The 15530-nt window shown below is 40.0% G+C and overlaps 1 protein-coding gene across 1 annotated transcript in view; it reads right to left on the reverse strand.

Annotated features, from left to right (window-relative positions):
* Positions 1-10033, reverse strand: part of LOC119154180 (gamma-aminobutyric acid receptor subunit pi-like) — a 47302-nt gene extending 37269 nt beyond the window's left edge. Inside the window, exons 1-2 of the mRNA XM_037401461.1 lie at positions 9733-10033; positions 879-967 (exon numbers count right to left, since the gene is read on the reverse strand). Of these exons, the coding sequence (XP_037257358.1) occupies positions 879-934 (56 nt within the window). The 5' untranslated portion in view covers positions 935-967; positions 9733-10033. The remainder of the gene's footprint in view (positions 1-878; positions 968-9732) is intronic.
* Positions 10034-15530: the final 5497 nt, after the last annotated feature.

Raw genomic sequence — 15530 nt, forward strand, 5'->3', positions numbered from 1 at the left:
CATCTGAATTAAATCTCAGGCAGAATCTTATATTGAGGAATTTACTAGGAGACCAAACAGGTTTGGCAATTCTACACAGAGAATGGGCTAACAAACTTCAAGTATTTCAGTTAAAGGTGGTAGCGATAATGTTTAATCTATCCATGTTTGCACTTCCTTATTAGATTTACTTACAAAGAATAGGGTTTTTTTCCCCAGTTTTCTAGAAGGAGTGTATTTTTAAGTTCTCCGCTTCTTTCTTTTTTGTCATGGCAACTGCACTGTTAGCAGGGGGTACTTGTACACAGAAGGAATCAGTTTCACTTTCCATCTTAACACAATTCAGCTTTTCTAAAGACTTCACGATTTCATCAGCAGAGAATAAGATGACAATTATTTAAACAGGTAATTCTTTTTAAGACGCTCTCCTTTAGTAATAAATGCACAATGATGAATTTACTACCTCAAGCTTGTAGTACATCTAGGTGGACTGCATGCTTCTGTCCTTGAGCAAGGTACTACGCTCCAGGCAAAGACCTTGCACCCTTCTAAATTTGCTAAGCATTTGATACAATATTGACACTATCTGCAAGGTAATCCTTTGTGTGAAGGATTGTCTGCTTAAGTTAAATTCTTTTATTTTTTCACCCATCAGTCTTCTCAGTGAAAAAAATCTGTAGCTCAGTCAAGGCAGCTGAGATGATTTGTGAAGGAGTTTAGTCCTGTATTTCTGTTATTAATATCCAGGTTGTTTAATCTTTGTAAGAGGCAAGATTCAACTATCAAGTAGATTTGGCTTTGTTACCTGGTCAGATATATTTCTAATTAAAGTGTTTATAAACTAACTGATATTATCATACATTGAAGAAATAATGGTTTCCTTAGCAGATATTTCTTACCTACACAGCATCAATAGAAAAAGGGCTCTGAGACTGTAGCACTTAAGACTGCACATTGTCAGGTGTGGTTTCAAAAGTTCTTGTAGCTCCTTGAAAAAAAAACAAAGTGCAGAGGTAATGTTTTACAACACATCTACATTTCAAATATACACATTTAACAAGGTTTTCAACACTAAAGATATTATATCTTCAATAGCTGCTGCTATAAATGTATTAGTAAAAATTTACAGCAATTAAATAAACCCTCAAAACTTCACAAAAGGCATAGCATCAGCAATAATTTCACTTGCCAATAGAAGTTGCATTCCAGTATAGTACTGCTCTTTTGCTTTTGCATCTGTCCTTTAAATATTAGGAAAAGTAGCTTTGAAAAATAATGCCATCATACGCAGGAAAATCATGAACACTGTGTTTTGTCTCTGCTGTGCGTATCTGTAAATGAGTACACCTCTGGTGCATCAGTCCTCTCCACTGAATGGAAAATACACAACCCCATCTTAGATCACAGCTGTTTGAGCAACATCTCTGGTACATGGGTAGTAATAATACACATGATATGTATCTTAAGCCTTTTGTTAACGGGGAAATAGAAGTGTGTTTCTACCTATTAAAAAAGATCCTTTGACTGTGTATAAATAATCATACGTAAAATCATCCACATACATCAAAATGTTTGGCTGAGGTGACATTTTCTTCTGAATGGGATTTCTTTGCTGTTGTCACTATGACTGTATGTGCTCTGGCTGAGCCCCACAGCAGCCCCCGTGGCACTGTGCTTTGTGTCCACAGCTAGAAAGGTGGTGGTGACACACCGGTGTGTTGGCCACCGCTGAGCAGTGCTGGCACAGTGCCAAGTCTGTCCCTCCAACATTCCCCCACTGCCAGCAGGCTGGGGTGGGCAAGATCTTGGGAGAGGACACAGCCAGAACAGCTGACCCAAACTGGCCAAGGGATATTCCATACCATAGAATGTCTGCTCAGATATAAAAGCAAACGGGGGGCAGGCAGCGATGGCGTGTGTTCGGTTTTGACATTTGTCTTCTATAGTGACTTCTGTGTGTACCAAAGCCCCGTTTCCCAGCACGTGGCCAAACATCACCTGCTGATGGGAAGTACAGAATAACATCTTTTGTTTTCCTCCACTTCTGCACACGCAACCTCTGCTATTGCTTTATTAAATTGCCTTTACCTTGACCCACAAGTTGGGTGGTTTTTTTTCATCTTAGGTTCTCCCCACCCTGTTCTGCTGAGCAGGGAGTGATAGAGTGGTTTGGCAGGCACCTGACATGCAGTCAAGGTCAATCCACCACAATGATTCACATCCATAATGGTTATTTTAAGTAATCTGTCAGCTCTGTAATCCATTTCTGGATGAAAACAGTATCAATCAATAGTTTAATTCAGTCCTGCAATAGATCTGAAATTCATGGACTGTGCAAACCTTCTGTGTTTCATCAAGCACTGAAATCTTATTTGTAAGACTTGCTTCAAAACTTTGGAAAAAACCTACGCAACAGACATTACCTGCCCAGGATCTGCAAGACAACTGTTAAGTGTTAATAAATACAAATGAAATATCTGTTGTAGGTTTTGGGAAGGGACAATCAATACTATTCTCAATGTCCAGAATGAATTTTTCAGGGGTCTCTTGCACTTCGATTTCACAATAAATTACTAACGGCAAGGAATTTGAAGCTATTTCACCCTCCTTTAGTAACCAACATAAAACATTAGCAATCATTTTTACCCCAAAGTAATTTTTCTTTCAGTCTGTAGCTCTAGTGAGAGCAACACTAGCTGCTTTTACTTACATTAATGCAGTGTGAATGGTATCTGACTTGTATGTAACAGTGGTGAAGTGACAAAGTTGTTCATGTCTCCAAAGAAAAATTAAAGCCATTTAAATGGCTTTTTAAACAAGTGAAAATTCGCAGCATCTTGAATACTTTAAGCATACACCAGCCTGGTAAATATTAATGTCAAAATAAATCACACACTCCTACTGACTTCCACATAAAATCACGCATGAGACATTAAGAGAGCCTGTAATAGGAAGATACAGCACAAATGAGCAGATGGTGTTGTCAGAACACTGCTCTCTAAATGCTGATTCTGTAACACTCCCGGTGCATATCGTGGGATGTCTTTTGTATATCTCCTTTTGGGTTTGGATGGATACTTTCTACATTTGCTATCTTTATCTCACAGGAAAATATGCTAAAAAAATATTATCTTTCTGGTTTCCCAGAAAACCTTATTGACTTTATAAGTACTTCATAAAGCTTTTTTTATATTTAGCTTTTGAATTGCTACTATGAGCTCCTAATGTGTCTGAAGATCCTTTATAAAGGGAACCTATGGGTATTTCTGTACTTTGGTTTTAGTTTTTACTGTGATGTAGATCAAATGATGGGCAGATGAAGATCAAAATGAATGGGCTGATTACAAATCTTTTTCTAAACCAACTGGTTTACATTCAGATCTTAACCAACATCCAATATAGCAATTTTGAGGGAGAATGGGGTGGTGTATTTTAGTCTTTAACACATGAAAGGTCAGATCCATTCTATAGTGTGTGGATTAATTTTGTATGCTCAAGAATAGAGCATGGAAACCACAGGAAAGAGAGAATCTCATATCTGTGCAAGAAACATTAATCAAGAGATCTAATTGCCATGTCAGCTGGCAGCCCACCACCACAAAGAGACACCACATGCCAGCCAAGGAACAGAATTGGATAGCTATTGAAATCTTAAGCAGTTTCACAGATAATACCTAAGCTGCATCATTGCTGCATGTGCATACACGCTTACATGCACACAGACATTTTCTTTGCTGTCCTGGTTTTTATGGGGCTTACTGAGCTGGTTTGTTGCATTGAAAAGCCTGCCTCTTGGCATGCTTGCACATCTGGACCTGTCCTTTATTATGTATTTCTTCATCAAACGCTATACACTCACAGCACAATTCCTTCCTGCATATGTAGAACTTATTAACTACTGGTATTTAAAACTAGTTCAGCAGGACCCATTATATTTTCCTCTTTCCTGGAGCCTAGAAAAATATACATAAGCTGTTCTCTGTATGGAATAGAACCATTTGGTTTTATCATACAGACTACATGCTGTCCATATTATTGTGCATATGTTGACACATCCTCGAGTTCTAAACACACCATTAAGTAATTGAGGCGAAGGTAACAAGTATCTGCCCCAGTTTCCCATATGATGAGACAAAGCTTTCTACTTTGGATCAGATTAGGGCTGTAAAATAGTGTCTAATGTTTTGGCATATCTTCTGGGAATTCACTGTTTATTATCTTCAGCATGAGAGGAAAAGTGAATTATGCAAGTTTCACAAACCTCAGACTGAAATGAGATGAGGCAGAGAGCTGGCAGAGGTAGTAGCAGTGTCTTAAAATTCCACTGGAAGTGAATTTTGTGTGAATGAATTAAAGGATGAAATGCCGGTTAAACTGAAGTATCTTATCCACAATGGATGTATGGAAAATACTAAAAAATAAAGACACTGTCATATGCTAGCAGCCATATGCCTGAATTCCCATAGATGCTGTTTCAGGCATCTACAACAGCATGTAGAATTGTCTTAAAATAACTTAAAAAGTTGATAGTGGGTTTATAGTTAGTATAATCTAAATTAGCATTGTAATTGTGTTTGACTTCCAAATCCAAAGTGTTGAATGACAGTATCTTTAAGTGCTTAACTGAGAAGCAGCTAGAAATTCAGGAGGGATTTGGCCAGAGTGCCAAAGCAGTATAACTACCTCCCCCGCTCAGTACAAATTGTCCTATTTGTACTGCCCACTATAACTGCAGCGTAGCCAATGAGCCTATATACAAATTCTTTACTCCATCCTCTGTTTGTTAGATCAGTATGAACCAATTGGAAAGAAAATCATGGAAAGCTGAAAATACTCAGTGGGAGAAAGGGAGTGGATATATGGAAGGCCGACACAAGATAATATTCAGGAACAGAGTGGCAGAGAAGTAAAAAGGAAAAACTCTGACAGGATATGGTCCCACAATGCCACTGTCACTTCCAGATTCTTTATTCAGTCTTCACTCGTACCCTTGCTTTTAGCAAATTGGCACCTGACACTATATTACCAACTTCGTTCGTTTTTACAGTTCTGGGCAGACTTCCTTACTCTTATTTCCAAGTTACATAGGAAATATTTTTTTTATCTCCCTTCAGCTGTGTACAAGTGACAAGTGAAAATAAAGGAAGAGTAAGAAACTTTCGCTCATCACTCAGAAATGCCAACTCCACACAACTGGTTGTCAGTGACTACTGTCAGACAGCATTTTGAGGAATAAAGTGACATGCTATCTGTCTTTGTATCAACCTGGGTGTCTGCCTAGGATAGCCCTAGTTTCATGATGCTTTTTGAGTCTCCCTAAAATATATAGATTGCAAAAGAGAAGAAAATGCAAAGTTTTCACATATTATTTTTCATGTTAAGACTGAGTAATATTGCAGACAGTGCAGCTTGAGTGAAAAGTAGCAAGAGGGGGTTTTTTTGTGAGGCAAATTGGAAGGAAAAAAACCCAGCAGCAGCAAAACTCTGGGTATAACTGGGGAATTGACTGATGAAAGTGGACCAATGTATGTGTCTGCAACCTATTATAAGGGGCACCCTCTTATTTGGCAGAGAAGCTGGCTCTTGGCTTACCAGCTAGCTTGTTTCTAAACCCTAGGCACATCTGATCTTGCTAGCATGGACATAAACCATGCAAAGCCTCCTTGGGCAAGTAAGTAAAGTTAGATTTACTTGGTCCATGGAAAGCAGCTGTCTTGTCATGTTTCCTTTGCAGACAGGCAGTACAAGGGCCATTTGTGGTGACAGAGCTATGTCAGCAATTGAATGGAGGTTAAGTCTCTAGTGCTGATCCATCTAGCAATAGTTCAAAGTGAAATACTGGATTCCAGTTATGCTCCGATGTTCTGATCAATACAGTTGTCACATGTGCCAGGTAATACAAGTAATAGCTGAAAATGTCACTTTCTCACTGGGACACTCAGGAAGCTGCTCCAATCTGTATGTCTTTCTCAAGTGTTTTTGCTCTGAGATGTTTTGATCAAAGATACAGCAGAAGGTGGTCGTATTGTTAAAGTAAGTAGAATGAACTTAAGATTCACCAGAAATTAAAATCTGCTTCTCTGGTTTAGCAAAATGAGCTGTCAGAAAGATTTCAACTAAACATTGCTTATATATGTATAGGGCGTTGTATGAGATTCTTTAAAGAGCGATCCTGAATAAATCTGTATAATGAACAGGTTAATTTTTTCTTTGAAAAAAAATTAGCATAGCAAGATTTCAGACTGTATCAGCAACAACTCAGTGATGTATTTCAATGTCCCAAATAATATATTAAGTAAACATGTAAAATCACTGTCCTCAAAATACACTGGAAGCTCATAAGCTAAGTCAAAGAAATCCACTGTTGCAGCCATTTAAATATTTTTTTTTAGTATCTGTGCTTCTAACCACAAAAGGATTAAAGACTAGCAGTATGGTGCTAATACAGTATTAAGTATACAAATACTGTCTAATTGTTAGAGACATTTGCTTTTCTAGATTGAGGTCTGTATTTCTCACCAAGTTCTCTGCATTATCAATTTCATAAACATCAAAGCCTTAGAGTAACTTACATAACCTATGATAGGATTATTTTATACGCTTATCTGTTGTTGTTTTCACTCTGTGCATTTTAAATAGATTAGTATATCTCTTGGGTTAGCTGGGAAATAATTTAACTGGCAGAGATGTTGTTAATGTTATACAATTTTCCCAGAAAATGAATTTCAGATTTATAACAACTGGGTGCTTAGGATGGCAACACAGTTGTAGGAGTTGCCTTCATGGAATAAGTGTCAGATGCACTACTTCCAACCAGCATAATACTGAACTGAAAGGTTTCAGTGATGTACAGAAATTGATGTAGTAGTAAACATTCAAAGAATAGGTTTTAATAAATGAATGTATTAATGTGACTGCTTAAATATAGCACTCATTACAAGCTCTGTTCATGCCTGTTGAAAAAAACTATAGAAAGTGTGCCACACAGGCTATTTTCTGGTAAAAAAGGCAATGGATTAAATAACTTACCTCCACCTTGTTCCTAAATATACTTTCAGATACAAGTATCTGCAGATACAAGTCCAGCAGGTATCAGTGGTGTTTGAGTCATGGTTGATGATTACTGCCATTACTCCAAAGTAATTTGAAGATTGTGAGGTTGGTAATGGTTATTTGTATGTGTATATAGACTTTTACTTAAATCTTTTGCTCTGTACATCCCAGTTCTGCTATCTGTGCAGCTGGACCTCTACATACATCTGCAAATGTTTGAGTTCCTTTGTACCAAACCACAGGTCTTGAATCTGAGACCTTTACTATCTTTTTTGAGGTCTATGTCAACACCACAAGGTCCTCCCACATGCAATCCCACAGACAGCCAGGGATCACCTTCTGCCACACCAGTATGACAGTCACAAATCACAACCTGCCCCTGTGGCTACACCAGAGCAGCAAAGAGCAGAGATGTGCTCAGTTCTTATGCACCTTAAAGAAGGAATATGTTTGAGTCAAGTCAAAGAGGCAGGCAACATTCAAATGATTGAAACCTCAAAGGCACCTTAACAAAGGTTTTGACTTTGCGGAAAGGTACAAACAGTTTTCACGTGGCTAACTGATGGCTTGGGTGGTCTCCCATGTCCCAGCTGAGACCTGACAGCCACCTGGGTGAGCACTTTAGGCCCCCAAGTTTCTAAAGGGCACCCACAAGTGTGGGTTGAAAGCAGACACAGTGCTACTGCAGCCCTGATACCACACATCACCGGTTACACAGACCAGGCTCACTTGTTTCTATAGCCCATAGCAAAATGGAGCCATGGTTTTGTTTGGGCACTATCAAAATAGATATGATTAATATAAATAGTTGAAAATCCAGAAAGTTGGACAGAATATGCTGGTTCAGATTAAGTAACAGCTTAATTTGAAAAGACAAGTGAAATCATATCTTTCTGATGCCAGCTTAAATTCTTGTTCCTTATGAAAGTTAACAGAGCTAGAATCTTCTAGCTTTTAACCTGGAGGAGAGTCTCCCCACATAGACTCTGATGTCTGTGAGCTTTCCTCAAGCATTCTCATGTTGTAGAAACTCTTCAGGACCCAAATAATCTGTCCATGTCTTCCCTCCATGCTGCCTCTGGCATGGGAGAATGAGGGACATCTCACTATATGTCACTGAACACATGCTTGAGCCTGTGAGGGGGGAAAAAATAATACCCCTGCAGTAGCAGATTAGACTTAATCATATCAATCTTCTCTCCTCGTTGAGTATTTTGCAATGTGCCTCTCATTTATGACAGAATCAACCCCTTGGTTTGCAATTAATTTTGTTTGCAACTGTGAAGGCTTGCTTGTTTAGGTGGAAAAGGGGAAGAAGGGAGGGAATATGCCCCAATGATGCCTTGTTTTCCATGCAAATTAGGAGTTTGAACCATAGATTTTTCCTGTTTTGACTGTTCTTACATATGCCTGTAAACCTCCAGAAAAAGTGTTCTTGGGACACTTAGTCACCAAACAACTATTTGTCAGTTTGATTCAGATCTGTAATTCCTTGCTGAATTAGTAACATGTCCCTGTAACCAGGAGATTACAAACTAACCATTTTGAGCAGCACAACAGGATGAAAGACTGGAGGAGAAAATCAGCTTTCATCACGGTTTGGTTTTTACAATCTAGAAGCTTTTGCATTTGAAATGAACTGACACAAATTAATGCAATTAAAACTACTGAGTAGAAACACATATATTAGTACATGATAATCACAGGAAGAAATGCTTTAATTGTACTGCCACACAAAAATGTGAATGTTCTCAGTGTCCTGGGCTCAGGATTTTTGCATGCTTTTGTACCTGCTAGGGCTGAAGTCAGAGGTGTTACTCTGAGGTGTGGAACTGAGCTCAAAGTCAGCAGGAGCTCAGCCTGAGAGGAAATCACAACAGGGGCTTTGAAAGTATGTTGCATTTTTCAAGCAAACATGTATTTATTTCTTTTTCACTAATGCAGATTTAACTAACTAACACGTGCTAAGTGCATGACTTTCAGAGTCTTCCTTTTCTTTAAATACATACTGCTTTACCTTTATTCTATGACAGTCATTAGAATTACCTGGAGTTGCATCATGATGAAGAGCACCTTTAATAATCCTATTTAGACAGTTTGAATAGACATTGAAGTGATGTCTATAGGCAAGTGATTTTTTTTATAATTAGAAAAAACCTGCTAGAGAAATAAAATGCTTTAAATATTTACTTTCATCATGACTCAATGCCCAATAGCAGGTTTAATCTACGTGATCTATTGTCATTCAAACATTGTACACCTTTTTAAGTACTGGCACATTGTTCATCTACATATTCACCTGAGGTGAGATGTGCAGATTTGACCAGGAGCTGGGGGAAAATGGAAGCTGCTGCTTAGATTATCTTTTTGGGAGAAGTTTCTCCATATGCCATTCGCTGTTTTTAAGAACAAGTTTTTGCAGGCTTTTGGGGGGGAAACTCACTTCTCAGATTTATTTCATTAATACCAATTTGAGTTATTCTGTGCTATTTTAATCCAGCAGAACGTATCTTAGTAATACTTCAGAGGTAAAATTAACATTAAAAAAAAAAAAAAAAACAATTAAGAAAAAAAACAAACAGTTGAGCAGAGGCGGGAGGGATGAAGAGGGAAGGCAGGAGCGCCCCCGGGAAAGGAGCGGTGCTGGGACAGGCTGCCGGCCGGAGGGTGCCGCGCTCCCCGAGGACCATCGCACCTTACCTGCAGCCGGGGCCGGGGCCGCGGCCCCTCCGCGGCGGCGGGCGCAGGACGGAGCGCGGCGGCCGCCTCCGAGCAGCCTCGCAGCCGGCCGAGGACTGCGGGGGCGCCGCGCCGGCGGACCGAGGGTTCGAGCCCGCCCACGGCCAGGGGTGGGCGGCAGTGGCAGAAGGCCCCCCCCGCTGTCGCCTAGCTGGAGCCCCCATGGGTGCCTCTAAGCAGCATTGTCCCTTCCCTGCCACTCCTCCATACACCTCTTTTCATCGTTCATACACTCCTTTTCAGTTTCTAATGCATTTGAAGGAAACAGTGCTGGTGGGGGATCCCTGCCAGACAAACGCCAGTGGCAGCTCTTCCCGCTGCTTTTTGGCCGTGCCTCCGACAGAATTTGCACGAACCTTCGTGCTTATCTGCCTTGTTTTCCTTCGTGCAAGTGTCACACCCCGACCGCCCTGGGTAGAAATGTCCACCCTTGCTCTCCATTTGATGTGGGACTGTTCTGGGTGTCTTTGGGAAACACATCTCGGGTGTTTCTTAGGAGTGACTGGAAGCAAGCTGTTAGGTTCCTGGGTGTTACGTTCCTGACAGACCTCTCGCTTCAGGAGCTGTCCGAAGCTTGTGGATAAGGTACCGCCTTCCCTGGGGAAACACCGTTGCACACCACACAAGACTAAGGAAAGCACCTAAGGAATGTGATTTCCAGTCCAGACTGTCTTAGGGCAAGGAACTTCTGACAGAGTTTAAGATCTGCTGTCAGAAATCATTGCGTGTAGCTGGTATATGAGGAAAAGGTGGAGGGGTGAGAATCCTTCCTGTCAGGGTCACTATCACCAGTACTAAAATATGGGATGGTCCAGGCTGTGAAGGAGAAGAAAGAAGACAATTTTGACTACTTCAGTTTCAATTATTAGTGCTGATTTTGGGGAAGACTTGACAACTGTTGAGGAAGGGAAAGGTTGAGAGGTCCTGACACTGCATCTTCCAGCAGTAAGGACCCTCAGATCCTTCCTAGCACATGCTAGTCTCTGTCCCGGTCAGAAGTAAGTGTGCGTGTTTGCTTCTTCATAGAATCATTTTGGTTGGAAGGGACCATTAAAGGTCACCTAGTCCACCCCCCCGCAATGAGCAGGGACATCTTCAGCAGGATCAGTGCTCAGAGCCCTGTGCAACCCAGCCTTAAATGTTTCCAGGGATGGGCCTTCTACTACCTCTCTGGGTGACCTGTTCCAGTGTTTCACCACCCTCACCATAAAAAATGTCTTCCTTACATCTATCCTGAATCTACCCTTTTGTATTTTAAAACCATTACTGCTTGTACTTTTTCTTAATTTTATCTTCACATTGGTTAGTGACATGTTGTTACAAGAGACTACTTTAATGCCACGTGCCTACTGTGACAGTGCTGGAAGCTCCCCTCAGGCTACACAATGTGGAAAGGTCTCAGGCCCTAAATAAGAGAGGAAAACCACATTTTTCCATAACAAAAAATGAAGCATGTTTCCCTACTGTTGTATGCCTTTCTGCTACTGTTATTGCCTAAAGCTCTTCTTACTGCATCTATGGGCAGAAGAAACTGGAGAAACATAAAATCCTATATTCCCTGCAAACGCTGAATGCTGATCCAATTACAAGTCAAGAGTATGTGCTAAGAATGTCTGCTCTGGGGTATTCCCTGTTTCCCTCCCCCCGCCCCCCCCCCCCATCTCATTTGAACAGTCTGTCTAACTGTAACATGTATATTGTTTATCTTTCTTTCATCATTCAAGCAGAAAGAAGCTTGAAACCTAGTGGAAAAAAAATCCCTGATTGTTTCTATTGCAGAACAGCTGCAAGTGGGAGAATCGGCAAGTTTGGTCCCATGTGGCATTTCATAGCGTTAGAACTGAGAAAACAGCCTTGAAGACAATTCTATTGCCAACTGGCATAGAATTAATGCTGATGTTTTTTTACTATTCCCAGCAGTACTCCAAACACAAGTTACATCTAATGGACAGTATCAGAAATCCTGAAATTTCTAGGGATCTCTTTCTACCTACTTCTTAATATCTATTTCAAGTACCTGCTAATTGCAAGTCATAATTTAACTAGAATGAAAATACTTTGTCTGAGAGCTCAAAGCATCAGTGTGCTGTTGCCCATTGCAGTTCACAGTGTTCAAGTGGAGGACTCTGAAAAATGTCTTAAGAAACTGGGAATTCAGCCCTTGTCTGAATTTCAAGGCTCTAAGGCAGTTATGATGCATTTGAAAATCTTGGGCAGCGCACATCCTGCTCTCCATACAAGAGCCCTGAGCAGTGGCAGTCACTGGAACTCAAATCACCTGCAACAGCACCTGGGCCACGAGCAGTGTGGTGCTGTCTATGGAGACAAGCAAGTGAACAGCACTTGAAATTAATTACAATGGCTTGTAATATTAAGGCTGTTAGTAAAACCTGTTAATATAAAGCTAAATCTTATGCTGGTTTCTTCTAAAGCTTATACTGGTCCTTCAGAGTGCCAATGGTTCTCAGTTTATTAATTTTCCGTTGGGGCTATTGCATTCTCAGCAAGGACTATACTACTTTAGGAGCAACTGGCTAGTGTGAGCCTGTCCCCATGCACAGCAGCAGACCTGCCCTGTCACCTCAAGAGCCAGCTCCTGTCAAGCTTTGGCCCCCTTTGCACTCCCTGCAGCGGTGGAACCACTGAGGCACCAAACCAGCCACCTGCCCTTGAGCTAGTCCCAGAAGGGGACGGCTCAATTATTAACCCAAAGCTTAAGTCTTTGAATAGAGCCATTCATCGGTTGGAAAATCAGCTGACTCCATCCTCAGGCTGGCAAAGAGTAATGAAATTGTTTCAGAGAACAACTTGCAGAAAAGACTCCTTGAACACAAAAAATCTGGATGTCCACAGTAAGAAATAGTTTAACTCCTCTGTACATTTAGACCTCTGCATCTGTATGGAAGCCCATGTTGGGTAAGTTGATTTATTTTTTTTTTTAGTAGATATTCCTTACAGTTTGTGATCTCAGAGGGTAATTGTAACATCCGCAGCACTGGTTAAACAGCATTGCAATCTGTAATGACTTTCAATAGCTGTAATGCTATTATAATAGATAATAGAAAAGATAGTGAACTTCTCCAGGAATCCCTGGGATACCAGATAAGTTAAATTCTGATCAGCAGGCTGGCTGTGAGATTTTAGGTGTTTGAACTGCTTGCCTAATAACACGTAACCCTTATAAGGCAATATTAGCATTACCACTTAAATATCCTATTGATACATGAAATGTTTGGTAATGTGGTGTACCATAAACAAAAATGGCCCATTTTTAATTTGATTATGTTGACATTTAGTCAACATTATTTTGGACATACTACTGTAAGTACAAATGCTTGGAATACTGACCAAATCAGTTCTGAATAAATGCAGTATTGAGCGAGGACCTGAAAATGAGACCAAATACTACAGTTTTGTATCTAAGCTAAATGCAAAGCAAAAAGTGAGAAAATACCCACTGATCTATAGATTTGATTTAAATCTTCCCATTTTAATGAGGCAAAAGGTAATACCAATGCTGGGGACTTTCAAAATCTGCTAATAGACTGTTGATTTGAAATTATTATAAACAGTTCTATATCATTATTCTACCTCATTATATCATATCCAGCGAATGTAATGGAAAGCATGAAAATAACACCATAAAATGTGCTCCATCTTTAGAATTCTTCAGGAAAAATAAGTTTTCTGATTACTATAAATTATGTGGGAATTAGAGGATGAGTCAATTAGTGTTCTCATGCCTGGTAAGGTCTACTCCTAAGCAGGAATGCTTGTCCATGAAAGTCTACATTCTTACAGCTACTGCAGACTGCATGAACAGAACCATAGTTGCATTTTAAATTATTATAATACTACTCAGTGACCTGAGGGCTACATACACTGCAATCATTCCAGATTATTTGGGCAGAAAATAATGAAAATATAAAATAGCTCAAATTTAAGAGTTCTTATCTTCCTTCTTTGTATCTTGTTGCCCAGTCGCACAACAAATTCTTCGAATGTTACTGCTAGCAAGTCACACTTACATAAAGCACAATCATTTTTTATGAAGTATTGGATGTCTTCATTTTATTTTAAACCCATCTTGGGTTGAAATTATTCTCTTCTTGATAAGCTTTTACTTGTCAAGTGAACTTATTTCACTACTTGCTGCTTTTTTCCACTGAAGTCACTGAGTCTTAATGACTTATTTTAATGTTCATCTGACCTCTTGTAGCATTACTCATATGCTGAAATCAAAGCATGTTCTTACTGAAATTGGGGTCTCCTACCTCACTGCTCAGTCTGGAGCATGATGGCTCTGTTACCTTGAGAGATGCTGTTATAGGCAGCCAGAATGCATCTTGCACCCAAACATCTTCAGCTCAGGTCATGGCTTTCGGGCATGATGCTAACCTTTACTCTCCCCATGTAGTGACAAAGCACTCCAGGGCAAAACCTCCCTGGAAGCAAGGCACTTTCATCTAAAACCTGTTTCTTCAAAGGTTGTTTTGAGAAGCAAATATTTTTGGTTGTATTACTTGTCAGTTGATTCATAACAGCAAGGCTGCATTTGTCATAGCTTTGTTAGCTCTTACTACACTATTGAGTATGTCCGGGTGCTGGCTTTAATGAAGTACATATGTTTCCATTATACACAAAATAATGTCAATACTCAAGAATTAGATTAAATGAGTGAGAAAGCTGAGATGAAGCCAGTGGATTTGATTACCTTGGGTAATTGATTTTCTTTGTATGATATTGTCAATGCCTGAAAGGCCAGGTAGATTAACTGAGCCTATCAAGAACAGGCAGGCTTGTGTTAGTCTTGCATCATATACAGTTTTCCAGTTTATTATCAATAGGATAGTGTAAATGTGTAAACCTATGGTTGGGATGTCTCCTACTGTTTTGAAAGACTTAGTTTGATAGGTGTGGTTTTTACTGGCCTGAAATGCTCACTTTTCATCATGTACCTGTTCAGCTATCAATAACACAAAGCCTCCAACAAATGCGCTATTGAGACATCAAGAAGCAATTTTCACAATTCCCCGTTACCACAGACAGCTGTGCAGGCACTAATGATATGTATCGTGAGCTCTCTGACCTGGCTATTATATAGGGTAAGATAAATACACTGGAGTATAATTGGCAAGCCCCAGTTTTAAGCAGGACCAGGAAAACCTGTGAGGCACCAGGCTCACTTAAATTGTTCAACCAGACAAATTTGCTGAGTTGCTATTGTATAATCCTAGAAGTAAAGCCAAATTGCTGGGAGAGGGTTGGCCTGTCCTCAAGGAGAAGCTGGATGGGTTACTGGACCTTTCCTGTGTTTCCTCATGAAAGAAGTGGGGCTTTTCCAACAACTACTTTCTCCCGACCATGCTCAGTCTACCTAAAGGTGACACCAATGTCCGTGAATGTAATGATCATCTTTTCATCCTCAATTTTGCATGAGATATACTAGAAACTGTAAGAATTAATACATCAATTTTGTTTGTTAAGCCTTACCTGATACATGATCTGAGCAAAGCTAAAAGAACTGATGGTGTAATACCAAAACTCTGCTTTGACAGAAAAGACTTTCCAGTCCAAATGGGATTGCACTGTGCCCTGACCACATACCACATGGCCCTTCTGTTTATGGTTTAGTTTATTCTGCTGTACTCTGTATCAATGTTACGTGACATTAGAGAGCCAAAACTGAGGGAGACCTTGTAAAACAAACAAAAATTTCTCTTGCTTGTAAAAAGAAGTAACTTATTTTGCTTCCTCCT

The sequence above is a fragment of the Falco rusticolus genome, chromosome 9, assembly GCF_015220075.1.
Source record: "Falco rusticolus isolate bFalRus1 chromosome 9, bFalRus1.pri, whole genome shotgun sequence".
Taxonomy (NCBI): Eukaryota; Metazoa; Chordata; class Aves; order Falconiformes; family Falconidae; genus Falco; species Falco rusticolus.